Source organism: Gaeumannomyces tritici, assembly GCF_000145635.1.
Source record: "Gaeumannomyces tritici R3-111a-1 unplaced genomic scaffold supercont2.5, whole genome shotgun sequence".
Taxonomy (NCBI): Eukaryota; Fungi; Ascomycota; class Sordariomycetes; order Magnaporthales; family Magnaporthaceae; genus Gaeumannomyces; species Gaeumannomyces tritici.
The window spans coordinates 2,257,828-2,281,614 of NW_008804549.1; the positions used below are offsets into that span (position 1 = coordinate 2,257,828).

Below are 23,787 nucleotides of genomic sequence, written 5' to 3' on the forward strand. Positions count from 1 at the left end.
ACCTACTCTTCGTGCGGCTCCTCGTGGGGCTTTATCCTTCTTCTGGATCATCCGAGGTAGCGCCGCTAGCACCACTCTCATCCATGGGGATACCTATATTCGGACAGGCCAGGCGCCTCGAATTGAGAGAAGGACATGCATTCGCTTTGTGACCCCTGGGCTCGATGTGAGATGAAGCGGTGTGATTATGGGACGGACAAAGTGGTGCGCACAGCGTCCGAACAAAACGTTTGCAGCGCGAGAACGAAGCTGGGACACGGAGCCCGCTCATGACCAGACGTATTCCGCATGTCTCTGCTTTGTCTTTAATCCGCCAGCCAGCCGAGGTATTCCGTCCGCGTTCTTGTTCTCGTCATGAGGGAATGGACTTCAGGGGTATCGAGCTGGACTGTAGGCCGTTGTTTGGGGAACGTGGCGCGCCGTGCTAATGCAGAGATGACAGGGACAGAGATAATTGGACGCAGTGTTTTCTAGGCACCGGGAGGAGTCCCGCGGGGAAGAAGCCGTACCGTTCTCGTGAGCACATGCACATGAGGATGTGGGCGCCTACGTGCAGATTATCATCTGCACATAGGATCCTGCGAAACGTAACGAGAGGCGCTAGTCATTCTTCGGCTACTTGCCCAGAAACCTCCCGACCTACCTGAGCCCATGTTTCTCTGTCTTACCTTGTCAAACAGTACCCAACGCAGGCAAGCTTGTTAGGTATCGTTTTTTTTCCCCGAGTCACGCATGGCCGAACATGCAATGCGAAAAGAGGGCGGGGATGGCTAGCCTCTTAGACGCTGGGGCCGTCGGGTGAAGTGTGATGAAATGTTGGAGTTGATGCGAACTTGGGAGAGATGGTGGGATACCACGGCATACTTACGATAGGGACGAGCTAATTGGACTCCGTTGGTGGATTAACGCTGTCGTATCTTCAAGTAGCTCCGTAGAGACGAGCCATTGCCGCCCAGGCTAAGGATTCCTGCATGGTTGTTGGTCTCGGCAAGTAGCGGCGAGATGGCAGGACATCCGACGGGTAAAAGAAGTGAATAACAAGTGCAAGTTGTTTCAAACAAATACCTTATGGTAAGGTACTGCCGAGGTAGCGAATAACTAAAACGGGTAGGGTGCTGGGCTTGAAGAAATAGTGTCTGGGAATCTTGGCCCAGGATGGCCTATCTCTGATGATGCCATTGCGTCACATGGATGCTAGAAGAACGAAACATGGCTGTGTCGCAATACCCTGAAAAGACAGCATCGCTGTCGCGTCGGTCTCGTCCGCCATCAATCGTCTTACGAATGTGATGCTTTCGTCCCTTGGGCTGGTACGCAAGGGTCTCAGGGCTGGGGGTCTGGACCGTCATACATACACACACACACACACACACACACACGTCAGGCTGTAGCCGTGGGTCTCGCATGAACCAATGCACGTTGCATAAGCTCTGGGGATGTTGAGACCAGGGCGGTACAGACGGCCTGTTAAGAATGCCATACCGAGCGAACTTGCTCCGTGGCCTCGGCGGTCTGTGGGCGGGCAGCTGGTTTTCTCCAGTCGCCGAAGGCTGGCTCCCTACCAAAGCCGCATCGGGTTCTGGGACGTCGGTCTAAAGTCACCGACGGCATGCATCCTTGTTTAAGGTTTTCGGCATGGCACTGGCTTGGCTTTTTATGTCGGGGCTCGGTTAGACTAAGGTCCATGTCATGAGCCCCTCTAGGGATATTAATGAGCGAGGAGAGAAGACGACATCGGCTCGGGATTTGGAGATTGACAGAAAGCCTTGTTCAGGCAGCTCAATTACTTGCTCTGCTCGTTATTGAGGAGGCCTCCTCCAGACCTCTGTTCAAGACCAATACGCGCCAGTCGAGGGAGAAGAGAGACACGGGATGGGCAAGGAAAGGAAAAACAAAATTGGCTGGCGGGCAAGAAGGACCCCTGGCTCTGCTCCAGACGTGGGCGGTCCCTTGCCGGAGTCGCACCAAACCGCATTTAGCTCTCCAAGCTCAATGGGTGGACACGTCGTATTTCCTGTTTAATGTGACGCTGCTGCTGCTGCTGCTGCCCGAGAGCTGTCTGGGCGGCGAGGTGCTCGGTGCCGGGCGGGCCGGGCAGGAAGACGTGTGAGTGTTTGCTCTCAGAAGTGCGTTGTTGCTCCAATGGAAAACGAACTCGGGCTGTCGATGCTTGATGTTTGGCCGTCACCACACTGCATTCCTCGGCGCCCCACTTGGACAAGATACTAGTACTTGCCCGTATGTAGTACATGGATGGTACATGCTGGCTGTTATATCTGCCGCCCGCCCTTCTCCAGACCCACAAGACCCTGTGGCGTTTTTCAGCCCAGAATCGATTGCCCACCTCGCACGCCAACAACTGTCTGGTGCCAACGACACAGTACCCAAGCACGGCACTTCCCTCGACCTGGTCCAAGTACCTCAACCAGCCAAATACCTCCTAGACAGTCCGCTCCCGCTCCCCAAACCCGTCCCATCTTCCCCTGGTCGCCCACCGCGGACGCGTTCGACGTTGCCGGCCCTCGCACAGATCCTGCCTTTGGTGAAGGGAACTTCCCAGCAGGTTTGAACGGCCGTCCCGAGTTTAAGCTCGCCTAGTGGCGCAAGGCCTCGCCAGCCCGCACGTGCCATGCGAACGGCCTTATCAAGTGTCAGGGCTAGCCACTTCGCCAGTCACCCAGTCCCACCCCCACCCCGCTTCAAGGGGGGCCGGCTGGTGCAGCAGGGTCACCCCCGGCTTCTCGAGACGGCCGGCTCTTGACATGCGACCGGTGACAAACGCAAGAGCGAGAGACGAGAGCAAGAGACGACGCAACCAAACGCGCCTCCACTCACCCTGAACTCCATCACTGCTCCGGGGTCTTGCTATTCACCCGGCCTCCGTTCCTTGCATGGCTACCCGAGTAGACATGCTGCAGGCCCGGCAGGGGGAAGAGCAAGAGGGTAAAAAATATTAATAACAAGAAAAAACACCCCCCACCACCCGCATGTACCTAGTGCCACTCCAGAACGGCCTTGACCAACACACCTAGCCCTAACACAAGGAATACATATCTCTACGTGCCTGCCGCCAGCCCACGACCCCTGCCTATATTCGTACATGTCTGTTCGCCTGTATCGTTACCCGCCAAGACCCCCACCACTGGCGTGCCAGGTTGCTTCACGAGCGAGCTCCGACCGTCTCTCCTCATGCTTTGCTCACCGGCCGAGAACCAACGTACCCGCCAAGTCCCCGGGTTTCCTCGGCATCGACATAGTCGGAGGCCACACACCGCTCAACCCACCACCCTGCAGCATCGCTTGGCCTTATAAGGTGGTTCAGCGCTTGGCTATTTTCTTAGCCCCGCTGGGCGTCCATCTGTCTGGACTGAGCACGAGGCTACAAACATCCGGCTGCATCACACTTGCCCGAGGTTATATCCTGCAGCACCGGCCTCAACACCGGCTTTAGCACAGGCCACAACACGCTCACTGTGGTCTGCCTGGTTTAGTCCAGGTCGCCAGGTAGCTCTGACATGTTTGCTTTCGATCCTAGTCTGCTCCCCTCCCTGCGGACGCGCAAGGCTCTCCTTATCCTCGACCTCCAGAACGACTTCTTGTCTCCCGATGGCGCTCTGTTTGTCAGCGAGCCCGAGGGCTATGTTCAGCGCACGATAGCCGTCGCCAACGCATTCCGCCAGTCAGGATCCGGCGATGTGATATGGGTGCGGTCCGAGTTCGAACAGGACCGAACCATCGTCAACAACCAGATCCTCACCTCGGACCTGCCCATACCTACCACCGTCTCGGCCCGCGGGCGTAGAGCGGGCCTCGGGACGGGCAAGGGTGAGGCCGATCACGAGGCGTTCCTCAGCCTGGCAGGCGACCCAGAGAGCCCCGAAGCCGATGACGACGGGGACGAGTTGGGCCCGAAGCCCGAGTGCGTCCGGCCGGGCAAGGACGGCAGTGCTCTTGCCGACCACGTCGCCGCTGCGGTTGCCGCCGGGAAAGACTCGGTCTTGACCAAGACGGAATACTCGGCCTTCCAGTCCGGTCAACTGCTGAAGCTGCTGCGGACCCGCTTCGCAACCGAGCTCTTCATATGCGGCGCCTTGACCAATGTCAGCATCCACGCCACTGCGCTAGACGGCGCCAGCCACGGGCTGCGGATGACCATAGTCGAGGACTGCTGTGGCTATCGCAGCCTCATCCGGCACAACAATGCCATCCGGAACCTGGTACAGCTCACTGGCTGCGAGACGGCAACAGCAGAGGATTTGATAACCAGCCTCGGCGGGAGCCCCAGCCCGGCCACCGCAAAGGGCCCGGCGCCGGCATCGATTCCTATTCGGGAGAAGAAGGAGGCCGGGCGGGGCCCCTCAGCCGCGGGGCCGGTCAGGACGTCGAGCGGTTCAAGAAGCAGTCCCAAGGATAAATTCGTACGTGATACGATTGCGGACAGCACCACCGACTCCTCGTCCTCTCCGGCAGCCTTGAAAGGTGATTTGAAGACGCTAAGCGACGCCTCTCCTGCAGCCGCCGAGCCCAACGCGCCTCAGCCGCAGGCCCGCCAGCAGCCGCTTCAGGCCATGGTAGGTTCTGGAAACCCTGACCTCGGACAACCAGTAGGATTGCCTAAAGCACCGCCCGCGTCGGCGTCCAAGCCCAAGGCTGTGCCGTCGCTGGGCTCGACCTCCACAGCTAGCGATAGCCTGCAGCATGCGGATGACTCACCAGGGCAGAAGAAGACCCCTGACAGCAGCGACAGCAGCCCAAGGGCCCTTGTGTTATCAAAGGGCGCGAATGACAAGCTCTCGGTGGAGACAAAGGTACCTCTAGTCTGCCCTATTTATTTGAAGACAGTGTAGTTGGTTCAGCACCCTGCAATGCAGGGAAAGGGACAGCAAAGCCGTACCTCAAGTGGCGTATGCATATATTAACCTAGGGACATTGTCCATGGCCCATAGCCCGCACCAGATACTTCAGCCCCAGCTTCACATGTCGTCGGAGATTCACATGCCGTCGGAGACGATACCATCAAATCGTCGAAAACGCTGTCTCCCGAGATAAACACGGCACAAGACTCGGAAGAAGAAGCTCGAGTACCAAAAATGAAGGAGGGATCTCGACCAGCCCCGTCCGAGCCCTTGTGCGAGGGTGATACGACCATCTTTCACAATGTGCTATCTGAAAAGCTGGAGAGCGGGATCTTTGAGCGACTGAGAGTCGAGGTCCGCTGGCTTCGCATGTCTCATCAGGGAGGTGAGGTTCCGCGCCTCGTCTGCGTCCAGGGCGAGGTCGACGCCGAGGGTAATATGCCAGTCTACCGGCACCCGTCGGATGAGTCACCACCGCTTGTCCCGTTCAGCCCGACTGTATTGGAAATCAAGAGAGAGATCGAGGAGGTTTTAGGGCACACCCTGAACCACGTCCTGATCCAGTTCTACCGCAGCGGCAGCGACTACATCTCGGAGCACAGCGACAAGACTCTAGATATCGTACCGGGCTCGTTCATCGCCAACGTGAGTCTCGGCGCCGAACGGACCATGGTTCTCCGCACAAAGAGGGCGGATAAGGATCCCTCGCGGAAGCCCGGTTCGCTAGAAACCTCGGCCGACCAGCAGCAGCAGGACGGCCCTGCCAAGCGCGAGGTGGTCCGCGCACGCCTGCCGCACAACTCGCTCTGCCGCATGGGCCTCCAGACCAATGAGCGCTGGCTGCACGCCATCCGGCAGGACAAGAGGATGGACCGCGACAAGACGGACGGCGAGCTCGCCTTCTCGGGCGGGCGCATCAGCCTGACCTTCCGCAAGATCGGCACCTTTTTGAACCGCGACTCCACCGCCATCTGGGGCCAGGGCGCGACCTCCAAGGCCCGCGAGGGCGCCGGGCCCGTGGTCAACGGGCAGGGCGACGAGGCGATCCGGATGCTGAAAGCGTTCGGTACCGAGAACCACTCGTCCAGCTTCGACTGGGCCGCCGCGTACGGGGCGGGCTTCGACGTGCTGCATATGAGCAGCTCGCCGCGCTTCTTCTCGGGGCCCGACCCCGTCGTCAACATGCGCGTTCGGCTAATGCTGGCCGCCTTTGGCGTCTCGTACGCGAGGGGCAGCGTGGGCCCCGCTCCCGCCGGCGCGACGGACGCCGGTCCGGCCGACGCCGGCGGCGCGGTGGTCAAGTTCATCGACAACGACCCCGGCAAGGCGTCGCTCCAGGGCGACGTGGCCGTCATGTTGTACCTGGACAACGTGCACCGTCCCAAGAAGGGTGCGGGTGGCGCGCCGGTCCGTCCAGAGCTCGCGCGCGAGCTCACGCGGTTCCAGCAGGCGCTGGGTCTGCTGGACAGGTGGAGGGCGGTGGCGGTCTCGACAAAGGGCGAGGTCGCGGCCGAGACTAAACAGCTGCCAGGAGCGGATGGCGTCGCGGTTGAGACCAAGGGCCAGCCAGTTGCGGACGAGCCCGCCGCCGCCGCCGCCCCCTCCCTCACCAAAAAGGCGACGCAAATTCTAAGGCCGCTGGCGCGCGATCTGGCCGTCTACGACGCATACGCGACCGAGGCGGCGGCCCCTGCTCCTGCCGACGGCACCCCGGACAAGAACAGCGACGCCGGCGGCTATTGCTTCATCGCGGGTGGGGCGTCGGCCTCTATTGCAGACTACGCCCTGTGGCCTGTCCTGCACGACATGGCGTCCTCGTGCGGCGGGCCCGAGGCGTTCGCCGGCGCGCTCAGGCATCTCAAGCTGGGGCGCCTCGCTGGGTACTACGAGTCCTTTGGAAAGACCGATTGCGTGCGACGCGTGCTCGACGGGGACGCCGGTAAGCCCGCCGCTCAGTCTTCATGTCTGGTTTAGCTGTCGAGAAGGACGCGGTTGTTGGGAGGGCATGCGGAATTTTCTACCTAGCTATTACATGGTGGTGATGGATGCTAGCAAAGCGTTGCTGTTTGGATAACAAATTGGCTAGCACGCCGGTTGTGTCGGGCATTTTGAGCGCCGTTTGATAGTAATCTGAAGTTGTAACAACGCGATTTTGGCCGTGCATATGATAAGGCTGCCGTGATCGAAACATCACACAACGTAATCGTAACAGCAATTTGCTCGAGCATTGATAATAAACAAAAAAAAAGAAGGAAAGAAAAAGAAACAAAAAAAAAAAGCTTGCTGCCGCTTCGGGGCGACAGCTACGAAACACCCCACTTGGGAGGTTTTCTCCGATCCCCAACCGGGGCTCGAACACCCAAACCCAAGAGGCTCTTGCAGTGGAGTACAGGTAGGGTCCCGGTGTCGACTCGACCCATCCTCATAACCACTACACCAACTTGGCGTCCGTTGGTGTTCGATGACTACCGAGGGCAGGAGCAACGGCTATATGGGCATAGAAGGCGTGCACATTCGGCAGGTGCGGCTGGTGGCCGCCGTGGGTGCGGTGTTGCCGTTCCTGGGCAATATTTTTTATATCTGGCTTTCCGTCACGCGAGGGAGCCGTCCAGCCTGTCAGCCAATGGGACCAGCACGACTGTTTACATTATGGTATTACGCACCAACGCTAAAGCAAAGCCTTGCTGCGGATTTAACTATATATACGAATTCGAACTCTGTCATTTCTGTTCTCAAAACGGATTACAAGGAATGGCGAATCTTAGCTTAACTGCAGCGGGCTTCCGTATCTCGCCTCTGCCACCGTTATTTGACGCCTAAGAAGTCGTACTTGCGTCTTGCCGAAGCGGGAAAGAACGTCCTGCCCAGTCATACCATAGCAACCAGGTCGCGAAAGCATCATGTCGCCGCCCTCGAAGCGGATGGTGAAAGTTGAGGAGGGAATGTAAAGAAGGAAGTTTGAGGGTAAAAGTCGAAGGAGATAATATAGGGTAGTTGAAGGGGGGGCACCATCCAGACGACTTGTCCAAGGACTGGGATGATACTTACGATACTCGTGGCTTCCAGGGCCAAGGCCAGTTCAGTCTCGATGCACTCAAAATCAGGGCTACAAAACACGATAGGTCTGCTTTTTACGCCAATCAACTTTGCACCTCTCAAGATTATAACCAAGACTCCTTTATTATCCATCCAAAAGTATGCAATCTAGTGCTTCTATCTCTGTTGTGAAATGTATCGTTCTCTTTTGCCCTTTTCCAACCCATGGTGTTAAACCAATGAACAAAAGCGACTGTGAGATGATCATGGCATCGTGTTGGTAATTCCAAGTAGCGAACGCTGGTATTTGTCCCATAAACTCGCGGTACGCGCCATCCTCGTCTTGAGGAGTGGAGCGGCCGACGTGGTATCAAAACTGAAAGAGAAAAATAGACCAAGGAATAAATCCGCCGGATGACAGGAGAGTCTCGAGGCGGCGATGGGCCGGGGCCGAAGAAGAATAAGCAGGTTGGTGAAGCACTTGTCGGTGATTCTCCAGAATGTCGATTGTGCCTCAAGACTCGACGATCTCAACCTGAGGGACGCGGCCGGCAGAGAGGACATCGCCGACCTTCTCGGGCTGGGCGGCGCCAGCCTTCTCAGCCGAGGCCCTGGCCCTGCGCCTCTCCATCTCGCGCTCGATGCCGTGGTGGACGGCCTCGAGTACGGTAGGGACAGTAGCGCGGGGCTTATAGGCGGGCACAGTGCCGTCCTGGTAGATACCCGTCTTGACGAGAATGCTGTACCACTCGTTGTCGCTGACGGCGTCCATGGCGTTGGTGCCGCGGATGTCCGACTCGGGCGTGTCGCCGACGAAGTAGACCGTCTCGGGCGGAGGTGTGTTGGCGGCCAGGCCGTGGCGGTCCTCGCGCCAGCGCTGCAGGAGGCGCGTGGCGAACTCGAACGTGGGCACCTGCGGCTTGCCAAACGAGTGCGCCCGCAGCTTGCCCTTGCCCTGCGTCACGTCGGCGAAGACGACCTCGACAATGCGACGGAGCGCGCCCATACCCAGACGAGCGTGCTCGTGCTGCGCCGCCCAGAGGGTGTCGTTGTGCGAGAAGAAGACCGGCGGGCCCTCATCAAAAGTCTCAGACCGGGTCTCGAGGCGGCCACCCTTGGACATGGCAACGTCGAGGATAATCTGCAGGTCCGAGGCCCAATCGCGGCTGTCGGCAAAGACAAAGATGGCCTCGATGACAATCTTGGTCAGGTCGCCATCGGTGCGGGCGAGCAGGTCGCGAGAGTTGGAGTGCTCCTGGGGCGTCAGCTTCCGGAACGGCGCCGTGGCTGCATTGGCCTTGATAATGTCTCCAGGAGTGATGACATCGGTGAAGCCGTAGCCCTCGGCTACCTCACGGCACTTCTCGCCCTCTCCACCAACGACCAGGACGGTGCGGTGCTGCTCGGCCAGTTCCCTCATGGGCGTGTGGCCGCAGATGAACTGGCCGGTCGAGACCTCGATCTCGAGCTGCTTGGAGAGGTCCTTGCAGCGCTCGGCCTCGGTCTTGCCGCCGCCGTTTGTAAGGAAGATGTAAGGGCTGGAGTACAGTTTCGAGGTCAGTCTCATATCTTTGAATGATTTTGGTGAGGTGGCATGGGCTAAACACTTACACCTTGACGCCATACTGGTTCTCGCCGTTCAGCACCTTCATGGCCTCGATGGCCTCAGGGATAGGGTTGCCGCCCCGGATGAGGACGCCATCAATATCAAATGCAAACGCAAAATCCTCAGTGACGTCCGGGTCCACAAGGGGGGTGAGCGCAGCCGTCAGGGGCGTGCCCGGGCTTGCAAGAGTGGGGGTACCCACCCCCGAGTCGGAGGCCAGGGAGCCCGGCGATGCGGGGGTAGATTCCGAGTCTGAGAGGTCCGGAGTGGAGTCGTCGTTGAGAGAAAGCTGCTTCAGCTCCGTCTTCAACTCCTTGTCCAGCTTGTGTCGAGCCTTATCGAAGGCCTCGGCGAAGCTGCTGGACGAGACGGTCCGGGCAGGAGCGGCAGGCCTCTGGAGGGTCGGCATGATGGGAGGATGTGAGATGCCGGCTGTAGGTGTGCGTGCCGGGGAGCCTAAGAAAGGCAGTGAGAGGAAGGAGTGGTCGGCTGGTGCTGGTCTGGTCTGAGGAAACAGAGGACGGAAGGCTGTGATGCCAGTTGATAATCACAGTATGTATCTGTCTTAATAGAGATGCTATGGGGATGAAAAGCGGAAACTGGAACGGGATGGAATTTGTGGCCTTCGATAGACCGGCGATGCTCGAGATACTTATACCCATAGTCACTCGTCTAGTGAGGGCCATCTTTACCCCTGAGACGGCAGCAACGAAGAGGGAGGCGAGCCAGCGGCATCCCTGATGGCTAGGCGATGATGCCACAGCCAGGTGGAACCGCTAACATGAACGAATTTTCACATCCCGGCGTCAGACTGCGTCTGATGTTGGACGAGCAAAGTAAAAAGCACGGAACGGAAATAAAATGAAAAAAAAAACAACTCAGTGGATATCCTAGGCTGTGGGATTTCATGGGCAAGCTGAGGAGCCGTGTCTGATTCGGCGGGTGGCGCATGTTGCATACTGTGGACGGCGTACCAAGTACGGAGTACAGTGCACAGTTGCATATCCCACTCTTAGACCCCCTTGCCTCGTTGTGTCAACTTCTCTCATCTTCTTCGAAAGGCAGGTAGCCGAGGATCGACAAGAGGCCTGGTGGATACGTGCGACGAGGGGATAGGAGAGAGGACGTGCGGATATGTGCATCGTTGCTCTTTCCCTGTGCTGCGCTGGCAGGTCTTGTTCCGTGTGGCCGAGCACATCCGTGACAAAGGACGCTATCTGCGCCCTGCAGATGCAGCAGGGCTCCTCAAGACGGGTGGAGAAAAAACATTGGCCCGGGCAGGCATTCCTTCTGGAAAACACCATGCCTGTCGTCACCCCGTTTAGTTTTTCCCTTCTCGGGGCTGCGGCTCAGGCTTCCCACGGGCCAGGAGGTTCCATGGAATCTTCCACGGACTTGGGACCAACCGGCAGTGTCATAGGTGACGGGGACGGGCCCGGGCGGATTCACATGGCAAGATTCAAGATTTGGGCGAGGTTTCGGGAGGGTGAAAGGGACGAACGGGTTGTGACGTCGGCCTGGTCCCTAGGAAGCCCCCCCGTCGCCGGTCGTTTGCTTGCCCGCTTGGCCGTGTGTAGCAATATCATCGTACATGCCCGGCCATGCACGTCGTACGCAGGCGGTGGTAGGGTCGTCGTAGCGGGAGCAGGGGAGGGAGGCAGGATGAAGGCTGCAGAGGCTTGACTCGGAGCCACCGCTGGAGTCCCCACCCTGCGTAGCGTGGGCTGGCTGCGGCTCCCTGTTACGCCGACGCGCCCACGTTTTGCACCGTGTGTTCGTCGTCTCCACCGTGCCGCCGCGCCGTGCGTTGGGGCGGGCTTGGGCGTGGGCTCGGGGGGACTGGACATGTCGCCTTGAATGATGGTCAAGGTTCGGTGGCGGGCGGCGCCAGGCAGCGCGAGGGGAAAGCCGGAAGGGCTTGATAGCCCTTGAGCGGCGGAGGCTCCACAGGACCAGAGAACCGCCGTATCGCTAGGCCAGAAACGGGCAGGATCGGACACCCCCTGCCTGTGCATGGGGCTCTGCGGCTTGTTGAGCGCGCAGCGATCGTCAGGGTTCCGGTCAGACCTGTTTTTGGAGGGGTAATTTCTGTGCTGTCACACCTTGTCCAACCGCCGTCCCGTCTGGCAGGCGCGGCTGGCAGCAGGCGGCACAGTCGCACCGCGCCTGCAGCCAGAGCTGAGCACCTAAAAGGTGTGCCACACCAAACCGACGGCAGACATTGAGACCCCTAGATGCGGCTGCTGACGGGCCACCACCAAATCAGCTTGGACGACACCACGACACGTCGACACGTCGACACCGCCGGGCCGCTTACACGCTACGGAGGGCCCAAAATGCAAGGGAGACGGGAGACGGCAGACGGTCGGAGAGATCTGCCCTGCCGCCATGCAAAGATTCAGGGAAAACCACGGATTGGCGCCGCGGCAGCGCCATCACCTTGCATCTCTAACCTAGCCCGAGCCAGCTCGAGCCAGCCTCTTGGGGTGGCCTTGTCCAACACGTCGCGCTGACTGGAGGCTCCTGCAGCGCGCCCAGCGTTTTGGACCTGCGGCGGGGATACCTGGCGGTGAGGCGGGTCAGTCAGGGTCCACCACCAGTGTACCCCATCCCCACCGATTGGGCTGATGCAGGCTGTCGGCCCGTTGTGACGTCAGTGGTGGGTTCCGGTGGGCTCCATGGCTTCTGGCATGGAGAGTGCATTCAAGGAAAAGCAAAAGGACAGGCCTCCACTGGGATGCCCACGTTGCGGTGGAACAGAGCCCGCACTGGTCAGATCCTGCATCTAGAGTGGAGGGGACCTTGATGGGCGATAAGGGCCGTACAGACACTGCGGTGGACACTGCGGTGATTATGTACATACGTAGGGGAGAAGAGCCAAGAGACACAACGTCTTGTCACCCTGTAGCCTGTGTTGCCTGCCCATGGTGGCATACCTGCTAGTATCTCGCGCGCTAGGGGCGGACACTGTGGCGGGTGGCCGCTTCGCCCGTACCATGAGCTCGCCATGCACGCAACACAACACCCTCTCATCTCACCTAACGAACCAAGAGATTCGGACTGTGTGCTAACACCAGAGTCAACACAGTGCGGTCTCGCCTTATCCAGGGACTGATTGAGGATGGCGAGTCGGAGGCTCTTTTGATTTGCCCGCCGATATGCCTACCGGCAGGTATGAAGGGGGGCGCCGAGATGCGCGTTGCCGGGTCTATTGTTTGCTGGGCCGCGATATACCCAAGCTTTTGGCTGTCTTGACCGCAGATTCCTGGGTTGGCCCTCCCCGTGATGTAGCAACAAAAAGGACTCCCCTCACTTTGAATAGGGAGCCTCATGCCGTCTGCTAACGAGAATGCTGATAGGCTTATCGACGACGCGAGTAGAACCTCTATTTTCCCAAATACCCGCTTACACCCAAGCGCCGTACAGTATTTAAAAAAAACTGTCTGGTACTCTAGAAAGTGCGGCCTATCCAAGTTTTACGGTGGAACTCAGCCTAGGCGTTGTCACAAGCAAAAAAAAAAAAAAAGGAAAAACGAAAGAGTGATAGAACAAAAAAAGAGTTCTTATCTTGCGGGCGGTGGGCGTCCACACCCTATCTCTTGGACAACCAATAGCCAGTCCCCAGGATTGTGTCCGTCCCTACAGTATGGCCACACATGTCTGACCAAGTCACAGAAACGTAAAAGCGCGAGCCTTGACTGGCCCCATTACCCCAGGCGAACCCGACGGGTCCGATGGCGGCCTCACAGCGCGCAGCAGCGATGGGTGGATGTATGGCACACTATCCACTCTTTCCTGCCTTGTCAGGACGTTGGCTCACCGGTGGGTTTGGGCTGAGGGATAAAGGGCCGATGGAGGGCCGTCTGCACGTCCGGCGTTCTGGCATCACGGCTACTGTCGGGCTCGGCTTGTCTGGGCAGAGCAGGGAGGTTCTCCGCCGCCGGGCCCCGGTATAGTCGGGGTAATAGCCCGAGAACAATGGTGGAGAGCAGGGAAACAACGCAATCTGGTAGACTATATTCCCCATAAAGGCAGCAACATCGAGTAATATGAGCTCAGCATGGTGTTAGTCCGAGGCATCCTCTCTGCCTGATCGGTCGATTCAAATCTCGGAGACCGGTTGTGACGGAAGGGGGGCGCCCCATCGGCTTGGACTCCAGTTATTCCTCCGAGATTGCGGCCGGCAAAGTCACGGCACCAACGGCAGCCTTTTTTGAGAACTGCGCGCCAAGGCCCTGCAAGCGAGCGTGCGTTATTATGCAGGGCCGTGTGCCGCAGCTTCCCATGGACGAGTCGCGTGCGGCCCAGTTTGTGCGGGCAAGGGGGAAATGTTCCCCAGGGGAGTGGGATCCAACGAGAGGAGAGGCCTTCTTTGTCCGCGCGGCTGGGCAACATTGACAACGCAGCGCCAGACAGGTTTGCTGGTGAACATCAATATGGAGACGGTTCTGCAGTTTCAGGTGAGCCTCGGGTGATAGAATGGGGTCGCTTCCAATTGACATGATAAGAAGATCCTCATTTTGGATCTGAGCCGTCGTGTTGGTTTGGCAGGCTGTTACGTTACTGCCATGCTACGCTGGAAGTTGACGGCTTGAACGATTCTTCTAACGGCAAGGGAGTGGGATTTGTTCATGATATCAGCCGATTCCGCCTCGCGCCAGAGTTGTTCGTAGACACCTCCCTACTTCTATTCTCCTTTCACCCACGGTCGTAAGCCTAGTTTTCATGAAAATTAAACCCGCCCCAGACGGACGTGGCGGTCCACCCAGCCGCATCCACGACCCTCCGCCTCCTCTCACGGTCTCGCAGGGCATCCTCGACGCTGGAGAAGGTGCCGAACCCACCCACCTCCGCCCTCTCCACCCGCAGCCAGCCTCTAGGTCCAGCTGCGACGTCGATGGATGAGGATGAGAATGAGGGGGCGGCTCCATGGAGAAGTGGCGCCGCCGAACCACCACCGCTGCCAGCGGCGGCAGCAGCAACCCCGGCCGCACTGTTTCCGCCAACCACAAAGGTGCCCCACCACCCTCGCCCGCCGCTGCCGTGCGCCCCGTACAGCATGTGCTGCTCAGCCGCCGCGACGGCCTCCCGGACGAGGCTGCCTCGCGCCGGGCGATGGACGTGGACGTGCGCCAGGTCGGACAGAGACACCCCCCCTGCCACCAGAGGGCTGCGATTTGCCCGCGGCCGGAACTGGCGGTGTGGTCGTGGGCCCTGCGCCCGGCGCGTCGGCTCCCCCGCCGAAGACCGCCGATCTCTGCCGATCATGCAGCGGCCGTGTTGCTTCCTCGCCTGCGCCAATCGGTGCCGCCTGTCCTCCGGGCGTAGTCGACGGTGGCCGCTCGGCAGCAGGCGCCGCTGCCGCCCCAACCCCAACCCCAACCAAAGCCGGAGCCGTAGCAGGAGCAGCGGTAGTAGTGGTGGTGGTGGCGGCGGCGGCGGCGTAGGGTGTGCACTCCAGCACCCTGGTGATGTCGAAGCGCGACTCCAGATCGACCACAACGACCGTCTTGCCGTGCGGCGGCGCGATGAGCGTGGCGACGAGCAGGTAGATCAGCGGGAGCTGCCTGCCCGAGACGGACACGACCGCCGCCTGCGTCGCGCGGAGGTGTTTCGCCGCCAGGCCATTGAGCGCAGGGATGGGAAACACTTTCAGCTGCTGCTGCTGCTGCTGCTGCGATTGTTTGCCTCTGGTGGCGACGCCGGGCCCGATGGCGGTTTCTGCTGCCACCCTCGTGGCATCACGACTGCTCAGCCCGTTGAATGCGGAGCGTAGTGAGGCGAGGAGCTGGAGCGAGTGTTGTCAGCTTGCAGTTCAACCAGTGCTCTCTTGGAAACCCCCCAATTTTGCTCGCGCCTGCGAGTCGGCAGGTGGGCCGGGCTGCCATTCTCAAGCCCACATGCCCTGCCTAAATCACAGCTCAATTGGAATGGCATTGCTTCAGCTCCCTCCTCGTTGGAGAAGGAAGGTCCTCTTCAAACAATAATAAAGGATCATGAGACCAAGTAACAAGCTTGCTTCGATGGTATCTCTCGCCGACAGCTCACCTCATCAAGCGTCGTCTCTTCAATCTCGCTGAGCACGCGGGCGCCCATTGCGGAGGCCGCTGCCATTGTGTCGTACACTGTGGGTTGGGCACGCCTTGTCTTCCCATTCGCTCACCCCCTTTCTGGTCGGGAAACGGATTGGTTGCGCACGACCAAAATGGCGTCGTCGATCCCCGCCTTCTCCGCGGCCGAGCTTCCCACAAAGATCCAGTCGGACCCCAACGGGCGCAAGCGGAAGCTGCCGGCGCTACCCGACGGCCGCACGAAGCTGGATCTCCAGAAGGACTGCGAGTTGCTCTCGCTGCTACAGTACAGCTGCACCGTTGACAGGCCCGACGAGCCCGGCTCCAGCGTTCAGTGCTGGCCTGTACCGAGGCTATTTAGAAAGTAAGGCCAGTCAGGGAGCTTAGCTGGTTGTGTTTTCTGTCGTTTTTGGTTGTTGCTAAATGGATTTCGATGGCACAACAGATGTCAGGATAAGAGGGGCACTTTCATGGTCGAAACTACCGCCTGGGAAGGCTTTCCAGGCTGCCCTGCCGACAAATCAGCAGAAGTCCCCGTCGAGAAGCACAAGTGACAGGCACAGAGGAAACAGCGGAAGAGGTACAAAGTCACATTCGCCAACTTCGGAGGGTTCAGGATCAGATATAAGAAATGCCCCCCACATTCGTATAGGCTGCGCATCATTTCCAAACAGCAGGGGTCGACACAGAGTGGCAGAAGCTCGATGTCTGCGAACATAACCCACATTACCAAAGTCTGTGAAGCTGCGCCTTGCGTCGCCGGATTGAATTGTCAACGCCTTGTTAGAGCAACGCTATCATGGAAACAGGTCGGAATGACGCATCCTAGTCTGGGCGCTAGATCGAAATACGCATGAAAAGAGGCGCGTGCGACCAGAGGATGCCTAGTTCATTGCCTGAACTGTCTATTCCCATCAAGTCGAACGCAACCCATTCTAGCCTCGTCCCAAATCATCCTTTCAGAATTTGATTGTCATCTGGGCGGATATATACAGGCAGTTGATGAGGGCTCGTCGCTTTCTCTGGTTGATGTCGGATCGCGTCGGCCTTCGCAAGCCCCCCTCTTACTGGCGGGCCGCAGCGCGCTCGTCCTCGAGCTTCCTGTAGAAGTTGTCGCGCATGTTCCTGCGGGGAACGTGGTATCCGTACCTAGATGGCGAGGGATTAGAACGGAGCAACAGCTGACCACCGATTCCCCCACCCGACCCTGTTTGTCGTACCAGAAGGCGCTGCCCATAATTGTGCCGATACCTGTATTCCAGAACACCATGTTAGCCAACTGCGGTATACGCACATGACGACATTGCGGTCGCGAGAGGGGTTGCCGGCGCGTATCGGTGGGGTGTCCTAACGCTACGGCAACGCCGCAGGTATGAACGCTCAAAACCACGTACCAAGAGCGATTCCGAGATCGAGAATGAGGCCCCGGCGGAGCATCTGTGATCAACAACGTCTGGTGTGAGCTACTCGAACCATGGCTGCCTGAACCCTCCTAACCCTCTCCAGCCCAGAGTCCCACATCGCGGTGCCATTGCGCCGTCGGCTCTGGTCGGGGAGCGGCGAGGTTGACGTACACCAACAATGGGCTTCACAGCCATCTTGATTGTGTGCTTGATGTGTGTTGCGGATCGGGGGTCGGTCGCGTCGTCGGGGGTCGGGATTTGTGAGTCTTTACTGACGGCTTCTCTCGCTTTGGTTTCCGGCAAAGAGCTTCAGACATGACCTGATTTCCTGGGTGGAGCTTGCCAGCATCACGTGCATGCCGCCTCCGCAACTCTCTTTCTCTCAGCCCGTCTGGATTATGTCAGCACCCGACGACAGGCGGGAGCGGGTTCCAAATTTCTAGCGGTGATCGTAGTGGCAGCGGGGGAGGGCTTCAAAGTCGCGGCCCTGCTCAGCGGAACAGAGCACAGCAGTCACCATGAGCCTCCATTTGCCCGCAAGACGGGCTATACAGGCTGGTATGCCATCCCTCGAGTGTTCCGTCCTAAATCGGCACCATCGCGCGCTTAATTGCTACCTAGCGAGAGCGCTATGGAAAGCCCCTCCCTCCTGATCCTAGAACCACAGACTGACCTCGTCGAGGAAACCACCACCCCCAGCTGCCTCAACACCCCTCAGACCGATAGCGGCCGCGGCATTATGCGGGCCGATGCAGTCCGTCTCCCTCGGGGCCGCTGCACCCACAACCCTCCAGCTCACGCAGAGCCGCACCTTCCTGGGCTGGCTGCGCGGGAAGAAGAAGAAGGATGAGCGCGACGTGGCCAAGGAGGTGATACCGACGGACAACGATGCCGACATGATGCGCAAAAAGCTCTCGACCCCCAAGATGGACGGCTCCATCTTCTCGGACGAGCTCGGCAGCGGCGGCGACCGGGAGGTGGCGACCGGCGACGCCGCTGCTGCTGCCCTCGCCGGCGACGGCGACGTCAAGCTGCGCAGCGGCGGCTCCAAGTCGCCCGAGGCACTGCTGCGGGCCGTGGACCCGGACCCGCGCAGCCGCGAGCGCTGGCAGCGCAAGATGGTGGCGCGCATGGTGGCGCGGCGGCTGGACCCGTGGGACCGCGAGACGCGCGCCGAGCGCATCGCCCGCACGGAGCGGCAGCACGTCCACCGCAGCCCGCTGCTCATCACGTCGACCAAGAAGCTCGTCCACATCGCCCGCCAGGTCGCCGGCAAGCCCCTGGACGAGGCCGCCGTGCAGATGCGCTTCAGCAGGAAGAAGTTCGCAAAGGAGGTCGGCGTCCAGATCGACGCCGCCCGCGACGAGGCCGCCGTCATCGCCGGCATGGGCCTGTCCGCCCCCGGTAAGAAGCCCGAGGATGGGGCCGAGGCCTTCAAGCCCGTCAGGTTCAAGAACAAGGACGGCAAGTGGGTCACGGTCGACGACCCGAGCAGGCTCTACATCGACCAGGCGTGGGTGAACAGGGGACCTTTCATCTTCAAGGGCTTCCATTACTCTGGACGCGGAAGGTCTAATGCTATGTGGACACGCACATCAAGTAAGTAACCACCCTTTCGTCCAAACCCCCCGACACCTTTCTGCTTCGCTCCGCGGCTCTTGCCAGACACCTCGTCTCTAACACTGTCGGCAGACATCAACTTTATTGTCAAGGAGGAGAAGACGCGGGTAAGGGAAAACGAGGAGAGGGAAGCCAAGAAGGCTCGGCGCAAACCCTGGGTTCACCTGCCGAATCGCCCCGTTACCGCACAGAGGCAACACTATTCGTGGTAGATCCAACTCAAAACCTTGTGATGTAGACACGGCACATGGTGGTACCGGTATCGGTTCGTTGCAGGAACTTGATATGTATGCTGCACGAGGAAAGAAAGGACATCGTGTGTGGTGCGGACGAATAGTTCTCAGCACACTGTAACAATATGAATATCAATAACCGAGAGAAAACCTCGTCCAATACTACCAGCAAAAGGGATGAGATTTATCAACGCATGTGCACTGAGCAAGAAGTCACTATGTAATGTGGCATTTTATTACCCACAGCAAGGAGATTTGAGATTACAGGCGCCCAAAATGTGCCAAAAGAGAAACACCATTCTCGTCAGTGTCCGAAGAAAGCAATGCTAGGTTTGCCCGTTTTGTAGATGTCTCAGCTGCACCATCCGAGTAGACCATCTAGACCATTATAAAACAATTCAATGCGATGAGCCAGTCGAGACATTTGAGTTGAAGTTGAACTTGTTCAAGGGGTATCACAGTCGTGAACCCTGTAGAAAGTCAAGCGCCATCTCTCGAGTTTTAGATATTTTAAACATAATCATCGTGACATCATATCGATCCCTGGGTAGGGTGCATGAAAGGTGGACGACTAGATGGGTACAGGCTGCGAGGGTGTAGATGCAAACGGAGTGATTGTGGGGGAGCAAAATAGCAAGGCACCGCCTGAAAGGGATAAGACAAGGCGTGGGCTGGTCTGTCGACATCGTCTCGGGGCCACGCACCCTTCCCTTCATGGCCGGACTATACCATGGTCCTGGGTGTCTGCCTAGGAAGCATATCCTCGTAGCGGCGGCTCTTGAAATCGTCCAGAGACGAGTTGGTCTCGTACTTCTCGTTGTGGTGATCGCCGGCGTACGTCCGGCCGGAACCGGGCATGGGCTGGCTGATATTCAGGTGGATATCGTTGCCTTCGGCAGCGGCGCGGCGGTTGTTGCGCTTGTGGAGGAAGACACAGACAAGGACGCCGATGAGGGCGATTCCGATAGCAGAGCTGCCAATGGCAATCCCCGCCACCGTGGCGCTCGAGAGGGAGTCGGACTTGGACTGGTTTGCGTTACCGGCACCGGCACCGGCACCAGCAGCGGCCCCCGAAGTCGGTGAGCTTGAGGTCGAGGACGACGAAGCCGAAGAAGAAGCAGAGCCAGTAGAGCTGTGGCTGCTGCTAGTAGAGGTTCCCGAAGGAGCCACCGGAGTAGCAGGCGTCACGCTTGGTGTAGAGGACTAGTTATCAGGTCAGCGTTACGGTTCAATGTGCATGTAACAAGCATATTGCAGCAGTACTCACAGAGGCAGGGGCGGGCGAGCTCGACGCAGGTGCGGCGGAGCTGGCGGGCGCTGGAGCCGAAGTAGACGGAGCGGCGGAGGCCGGAGGGGCCGTGGGCGCCGAGGTCGAAGCGGCTGGGGCTGGGGCAGCACTGGTCGCGGGTGCAGAAGTAGCTGGGGCGCCAGCCGCGGCCTTGCAGACACTATCGACGTATGCAGCAAGAGAGCTCTGGACCAACGGGGTATCGGCAGCCGGGCAGGACTGGGTGACACAGTCCCGCATACCATTGCGGTAATCCGGAACGTCACAGTGGCACTTCTGGTTGTCTGCAGCGCAGCCGGGAATCTTGCCCTTCATGCCGTTGAAGCATTGTTGCTATTTGTCCAGCAAGGTTAGCAAATCTGTCGCATCGAGGTCCTTCTCGCCCAATAAGCCGGCTCCATGCCATCATGCACCACCAATTAGCCGGCGCTCGAGCGACTTGCTCGGCAGTGGGGAAGGTGTGGTGGCATGCGTGTCAGAGATAAATTGGGAAGCACCCAATTTAGCAAGCGGCTAGCTTGCCCGGGGAACTAAATGTGTTCCCGGGAACGGCAGCTTGACGATGGATTGGGATGAGTGGACGGGAAATAGAGAGGCGGAAAGCCGCCCATCAAGAATACTCACACCACACGCAGCAACCGTGCCGAAGTCCTGGGCCGCGACATAGCCGGCGGCCAGGGAAACCAGAACTAAAACGGCGCGCATTTTCGAGGTTGTGGATTCTGGTGAAGTGGATTTGTCCGTTCGCTTTGACAGGCCTCGAGGCGAACTGGCCAGCTACAAACCAGAACAGGTTGGGAACTGGCGGGCTAGGATGAGGTTGATATCAAGAATCCGAGTTCCAGGCGCACAGGCGATTTCGAGACTTTTCGAGTCACCTCGCCTTGAGGTAGCGCAAGAGGCCAGACGCTGTGTATCAAATAAGAGTGCCAATCTCGATCGGCGTGCCACAGGACTGAAGTTGAGTTGCTGGCGATGTCGTCGGGATTGGTCGCTGTCGAAGGAGTGACAAAGTAAAGTCGTCGGAGAGTAGGGTGAGAAGAGTCGAGGCACCGAGGGCCAAGTAGGTACAGAGAATCGAAAGGGTGGACGGAAGATGAGAAGATGAAGAAGAATGAGGCGACACGGTTATGCAAGCCCCCAGACAAATGGAAGAAGAATCGAAGACGAGATCGACAGCTTGCTTGGCCTCGTGGAAAAACTTGAGAAAAAAAACTTGTCACCGTCGTCAGGAAGACCGAAAGGGCACCGTGAGGGGAAAGATGTGAGAAAATAAAGGCAAAAGACTGTTAACGAGAGATGGCAGGTGGTAATGAGAGACTGCGGGGAATATGCCCGTGGATGGATAAGGAACGTCTGATGGTCGGAAAGACGGAAGGAGAAGACGGACGTGGTGTGTGCTGTCCTGTCAAGTTGCGTTGCAGCGAGCAAGGTGCAAAGTGATGGATGATTCTCCCGCAACCGAGGGAAAGCCCTGGCGAGGTGCCGCTCCCAGAGCGGAAGGCGGGCGACAGGCGTAATATACCAGACGGTGGGCACTGGCCTGGGTGTGGTCGCATTTCCCGGGGGCGCGTCGTTTCTCGGCGGGCGCCCGCTCAACTCCCAACCAGGGTCCAAGCGCCCCATCTGCCCCCTGAAAAACAAAACGGGCGCAGCCACACACCACACCCACCCGGGTTGACGGCAGGCACGAACGCGTGCTGACATCCATTTGTAGGTGGGGCCCACCTGCCCGCTGGAGACGCCTGGCGGGCTGGGCAAGTCGACATGGACTTGTTGCACAGCAAATTTAACACGATCCTGGATGGGACCACGCGGCATGCACAAACTTGGCAGCGGGACTTGCAGCCAAGAACGGAATAAAACATGGCGCCCGGACTGGAATGGGGGGCTACGTGATGGCTTCTGCCGTGAGGGGACTTCGAGTCGCTCTCGTTCAACAGGGTGCAGCATGTCTTTCGCTTTCTTTTCTTTCTTTTTTCCTTCTTCTTCTTTTCTTCATGTCCTGCTTAGGGTTGGCTTCACCATTGGGCTGCTGTGCTCAGGCACAGCCTCGAGGTTCCACGGCACAGGAAGCACGAGCTGAGACCACCTGTCAAGGCAAGTCTGCACAGCACATGGCGATTTCGCTATTGACCAAGCCAAAGCTGTCCAGCTCCGCGCCTCCTGTGTCCCTTGGCGACGACTTAGACCCAGCAGGGCTAGAGGCAATTGGAGTCGGCGCCTCGCCGGGCTACCATACGCCGTCCACTTCGCTTCACACCTCAGCCTTCAATAATAGCACCGCCCGCCAGGCCTTATGTCATCGCCTGTGCAGCGTAGATCCATGCATGGCGTCGCGGCTTCCCCCTCCCCTGCCGGATGCGTCCGCTATGTTCGCGCAGAAGGGCGCATGACGGAGAAGTTGCCGCTATATCTGATACACCCTATCACTCCAATCCTTCCAGCTAGAAAAAGCAGCGGCGGGATTCCCGTGCTATACGCATCAAGAGTCAGCCGAGCAGCGAGAACCGATTAGACACCTATACATGCTGCGATAAGCAGCTGCGGTCCCAGACAGTCTGCATCCGGCACCTACTTCGATCCCTTCTTCGGGCATGTTGGGTGTACCGAAACCTGGGTATCGACAATCCGAGTCGCACCTTGTCAATTAACGCGCTCCCGAGACGCAAGCTCGATATCTAGGCGGCTGGTGAGGGCGCCCCGGCGCCAGCCGCGTGCCCTTCATATTCACCTAATGCCAAGCTGTGAAAAGGGGGTGTCATTGACAGGGCCCCAGGCAGCACCCATCCGGTGCAAGATGATCGGCGGCAGGGCATCCTCGCATTGGGGTCGGCTGGTCCCTCGAACCCATGCAATCCAGCAGTTTGTTCGTTCCGCCTGTCAACCAGGCAGTAGGGAACGAGCCTGGGAAAAGATGCGACAGACGGATCCGCCGACTTAAGCTTGGACGACAAGATGAGACGGCGCTCTGCTTCCGCCTAAAAACGCCACTAGACAGGCGTCCCAAGCACGTTCCCCAAGGTACCACAGGAGCACACCTCGAACGAACGGCCGCCCGCACGACACCGAGTTAAAATCCTATCCAGGACTGTGCGTCGGGGCAAGCCCCCCTCCCCCGCCGCTTCCGCCATCGCTACCACAGTTGAGCCCAAATCAGGGCAACAGACGGTCAATCGCTCCATCCAGTGTCCCCCTCCCCTCCCAGGTATCTGTTTCAGAATCGGGCAGGACTCCAAACGACTGCCAGGCGAGGAAGGCTGCAGAGCCCCACCCGGATTTCCCTGGCGCCAGAAAAGAAAAGAAAATCAATTTGGCCCTTGGGCTGCTCGATCCTCAATCGACTTGGGGTCCTGCCGCCGTTGGCGCTCCCTTCCTGTGTGCCGTTTTTTTCGAGCAGATTCGGCCCCAATCTGAAGTCTCATGTTGCCGTCGATCACTGTGCCGTTCGCCTCTCGATTGGCCTGGAACCAACAGCACGTTTTGAAACTTACTGCCGTGACTATGCATGTCAAGGTTGCGATCCGCCGCCGCGGCTGTCAGCTGCCCTCTAGGATGCGTGTTTTTAGTGAATTGGTATTTTACGCGCCGCATTCCATGCCCCCGCATACTTCTTCTCTCCCATCAAGTCGAGGCACGCAGCCCACGGCGGCTCCTCGCTCGTCCTTGTCGCA

The 23,787-nt window shown here is 58.8% G+C and overlaps 9 protein-coding genes across 9 annotated transcripts; 3 read left to right on the forward strand and 6 right to left on the reverse strand.

Annotated features, from left to right (window-relative positions):
- Positions 1-2,365: 2,365 nt before the first annotated feature.
- GGTG_09746 (hypothetical protein) lies at positions 2,366-2,847 on the reverse strand (the record flags this gene model as incomplete). The annotated part of the gene is made up of 2 exons (XM_009227605.1): positions 2,366-2,640; positions 2,836-2,847. The coding sequence occupies 2 exons, from the start codon at positions 2,845-2,847 to the stop codon at positions 2,422-2,424; spliced, it is 231 nt and encodes a 76-aa protein (XP_009225869.1). The 3' UTR covers positions 2,366-2,421.
- Positions 2,848-3,515: 668 nt separating this feature from the next.
- GGTG_09747 (isochorismatase) lies at positions 3,516-6,830 on the forward strand (the record flags this gene model as incomplete). The annotated part of the gene is made up of 2 exons (XM_009227606.1): positions 3,516-4,808; positions 4,947-6,830. 2 exons carry the CDS (start codon positions 3,516-3,518, stop codon positions 6,828-6,830), a joined length of 3,177 nt encoding a protein of 1,058 aa, XP_009225870.1.
- Positions 6,831-8,406: 1,576 nt separating this feature from the next.
- On the reverse strand, positions 8,407-9,907 carry GGTG_09748 (hypothetical protein; the record flags this gene model as incomplete). The annotated part of the gene is made up of 2 exons (XM_009227607.1): positions 8,407-9,430; positions 9,504-9,907. 2 exons carry the CDS (start codon positions 9,905-9,907, stop codon positions 8,407-8,409), a joined length of 1,428 nt encoding a protein of 475 aa, XP_009225871.1.
- Positions 9,908-10,134: 227 nt separating this feature from the next.
- On the reverse strand, positions 10,135-12,424 carry GGTG_09749 (hypothetical protein; the record flags this gene model as incomplete). The annotated part of the gene is made up of 4 exons (XM_009227608.1): positions 10,135-11,565; positions 11,816-11,878; positions 11,952-12,061; positions 12,362-12,424. 4 exons carry the CDS (start codon positions 12,422-12,424, stop codon positions 10,944-10,946), a joined length of 858 nt encoding a protein of 285 aa, XP_009225872.1. The 3' UTR covers positions 10,135-10,943.
- A 1,790-nt stretch (positions 12,425-14,214) lies between these two features.
- On the reverse strand, positions 14,215-15,612 carry GGTG_09750 (hypothetical protein; the record flags this gene model as incomplete). The annotated part of the gene is made up of 3 exons (XM_009227609.1): positions 14,215-14,790; positions 14,882-15,286; positions 15,547-15,612. 3 exons carry the CDS (start codon positions 15,610-15,612, stop codon positions 14,215-14,217), a joined length of 1,047 nt encoding a protein of 348 aa, XP_009225873.1.
- GGTG_09751 (hypothetical protein) lies at positions 15,215-16,654 on the forward strand. Its single transcript, XM_009227610.1, has 2 exons — positions 15,215-15,933; positions 16,015-16,654. The coding sequence occupies exons 1-2, from the start codon at positions 15,704-15,706 to the stop codon at positions 16,121-16,123; spliced, it is 339 nt and encodes a 112-aa protein (XP_009225874.1). The 5' UTR covers positions 15,215-15,703; the 3' UTR covers positions 16,124-16,654.
- On the reverse strand, positions 16,142-17,294 carry GGTG_09752 (hypothetical protein). Its single transcript, XM_009227611.1, has 4 exons — positions 17,144-17,294; positions 16,964-17,006; positions 16,790-16,820; positions 16,142-16,718 (listed from the first exon to the last, which is right to left on the reverse strand). The coding sequence occupies exons 1-4, from the start codon at positions 17,165-17,167 to the stop codon at positions 16,634-16,636; spliced, it is 183 nt and encodes a 60-aa protein (XP_009225875.1). The 5' UTR covers positions 17,168-17,294; the 3' UTR covers positions 16,142-16,633.
- Positions 17,295-17,404: 110 nt separating this feature from the next.
- Positions 17,405-19,156, forward strand: GGTG_09753 (mitochondrial large ribosomal subunit). Its single transcript, XM_009227612.1, has 3 exons — positions 17,405-17,530; positions 17,672-18,571; positions 18,665-19,156. The coding sequence occupies exons 1-3, from the start codon at positions 17,491-17,493 to the stop codon at positions 18,802-18,804; spliced, it is 1,080 nt and encodes a 359-aa protein (XP_009225876.1). The 5' UTR covers positions 17,405-17,490; the 3' UTR covers positions 18,805-19,156.
- On the reverse strand, positions 18,988-21,755 carry GGTG_09754 (hypothetical protein). The gene is made up of 3 exons (XM_009227613.1): positions 20,738-21,755; positions 20,093-20,446; positions 18,988-20,028 (listed from the first exon to the last, which is right to left on the reverse strand). Exons 1-3 carry the CDS (start codon positions 20,816-20,818, stop codon positions 19,549-19,551), a joined length of 915 nt encoding a protein of 304 aa, XP_009225877.1. The 5' UTR covers positions 20,819-21,755; the 3' UTR covers positions 18,988-19,548.
- Between the last annotated feature and the right edge of the window lie 2,032 nt (positions 21,756-23,787).

Bases quoted from the DNA above. Each gene is read 5' to 3' on its own strand.
- GGTG_09751 (XM_009227610.1), top strand. From the start codon at position 15,704: ATGGCGTCGTCGATCCCCGCCTTCTCCGCGGCCGAGCTTCCCACAAAG. The intron at 15,934-16,014 runs GTAAGGCCAGTC...ATGGCACAACAG, and splicing joins GTACCGAGGCTATTTAGAAA to ATGTCAGGATAAGAGGGGCA.
- GGTG_09752 (XM_009227611.1), bottom strand. From the start codon at position 17,167: ATGGCTGTGAAGCCCATTGTTGGT. The intron at 16,821-16,963 runs GTACGTGGTTTT...TCTGGAATACAG, and splicing joins CGATCTCGGAATCGCTCTTG to GTATCGGCACAATTATGGGC. The intron at 16,719-16,789 runs GTACGACAAACA...CTCGCCATCTAG, and splicing joins ATTATGGGCAGCGCCTTCTG to GTACGGATACCACGTTCCCC.
- GGTG_09753 (XM_009227612.1), top strand. From the start codon at position 17,491: ATGAGCCTCCATTTGCCCGCAAGACGGGCTATACAGGCTG. The intron at 17,531-17,671 runs GTATGCCATCCC...CACCACCCCCAG, and splicing joins AAGACGGGCTATACAGGCTG to CTGCCTCAACACCCCTCAGA. The intron at 18,572-18,664 runs GTAAGTAACCAC...CACTGTCGGCAG, and splicing joins TATGTGGACACGCACATCAA to ACATCAACTTTATTGTCAAG.
- GGTG_09754 (XM_009227613.1), bottom strand. From the start codon at position 20,818: ATGCGCGCCGTTTTAGTTCTGGTTTCCCTGGCCGCCGGCTATGTCGCG. The intron at 20,447-20,737 runs GTGAGTATTCTT...CTGGACAAATAG, and splicing joins GCACGGTTGCTGCGTGTGGT to CAACAATGCTTCAACGGCAT. The intron at 20,029-20,092 runs GTGAGTACTGCT...CCTGATAACTAG, and splicing joins GCTCGCCCGCCCCTGCCTCT to TCCTCTACACCAAGCGTGAC.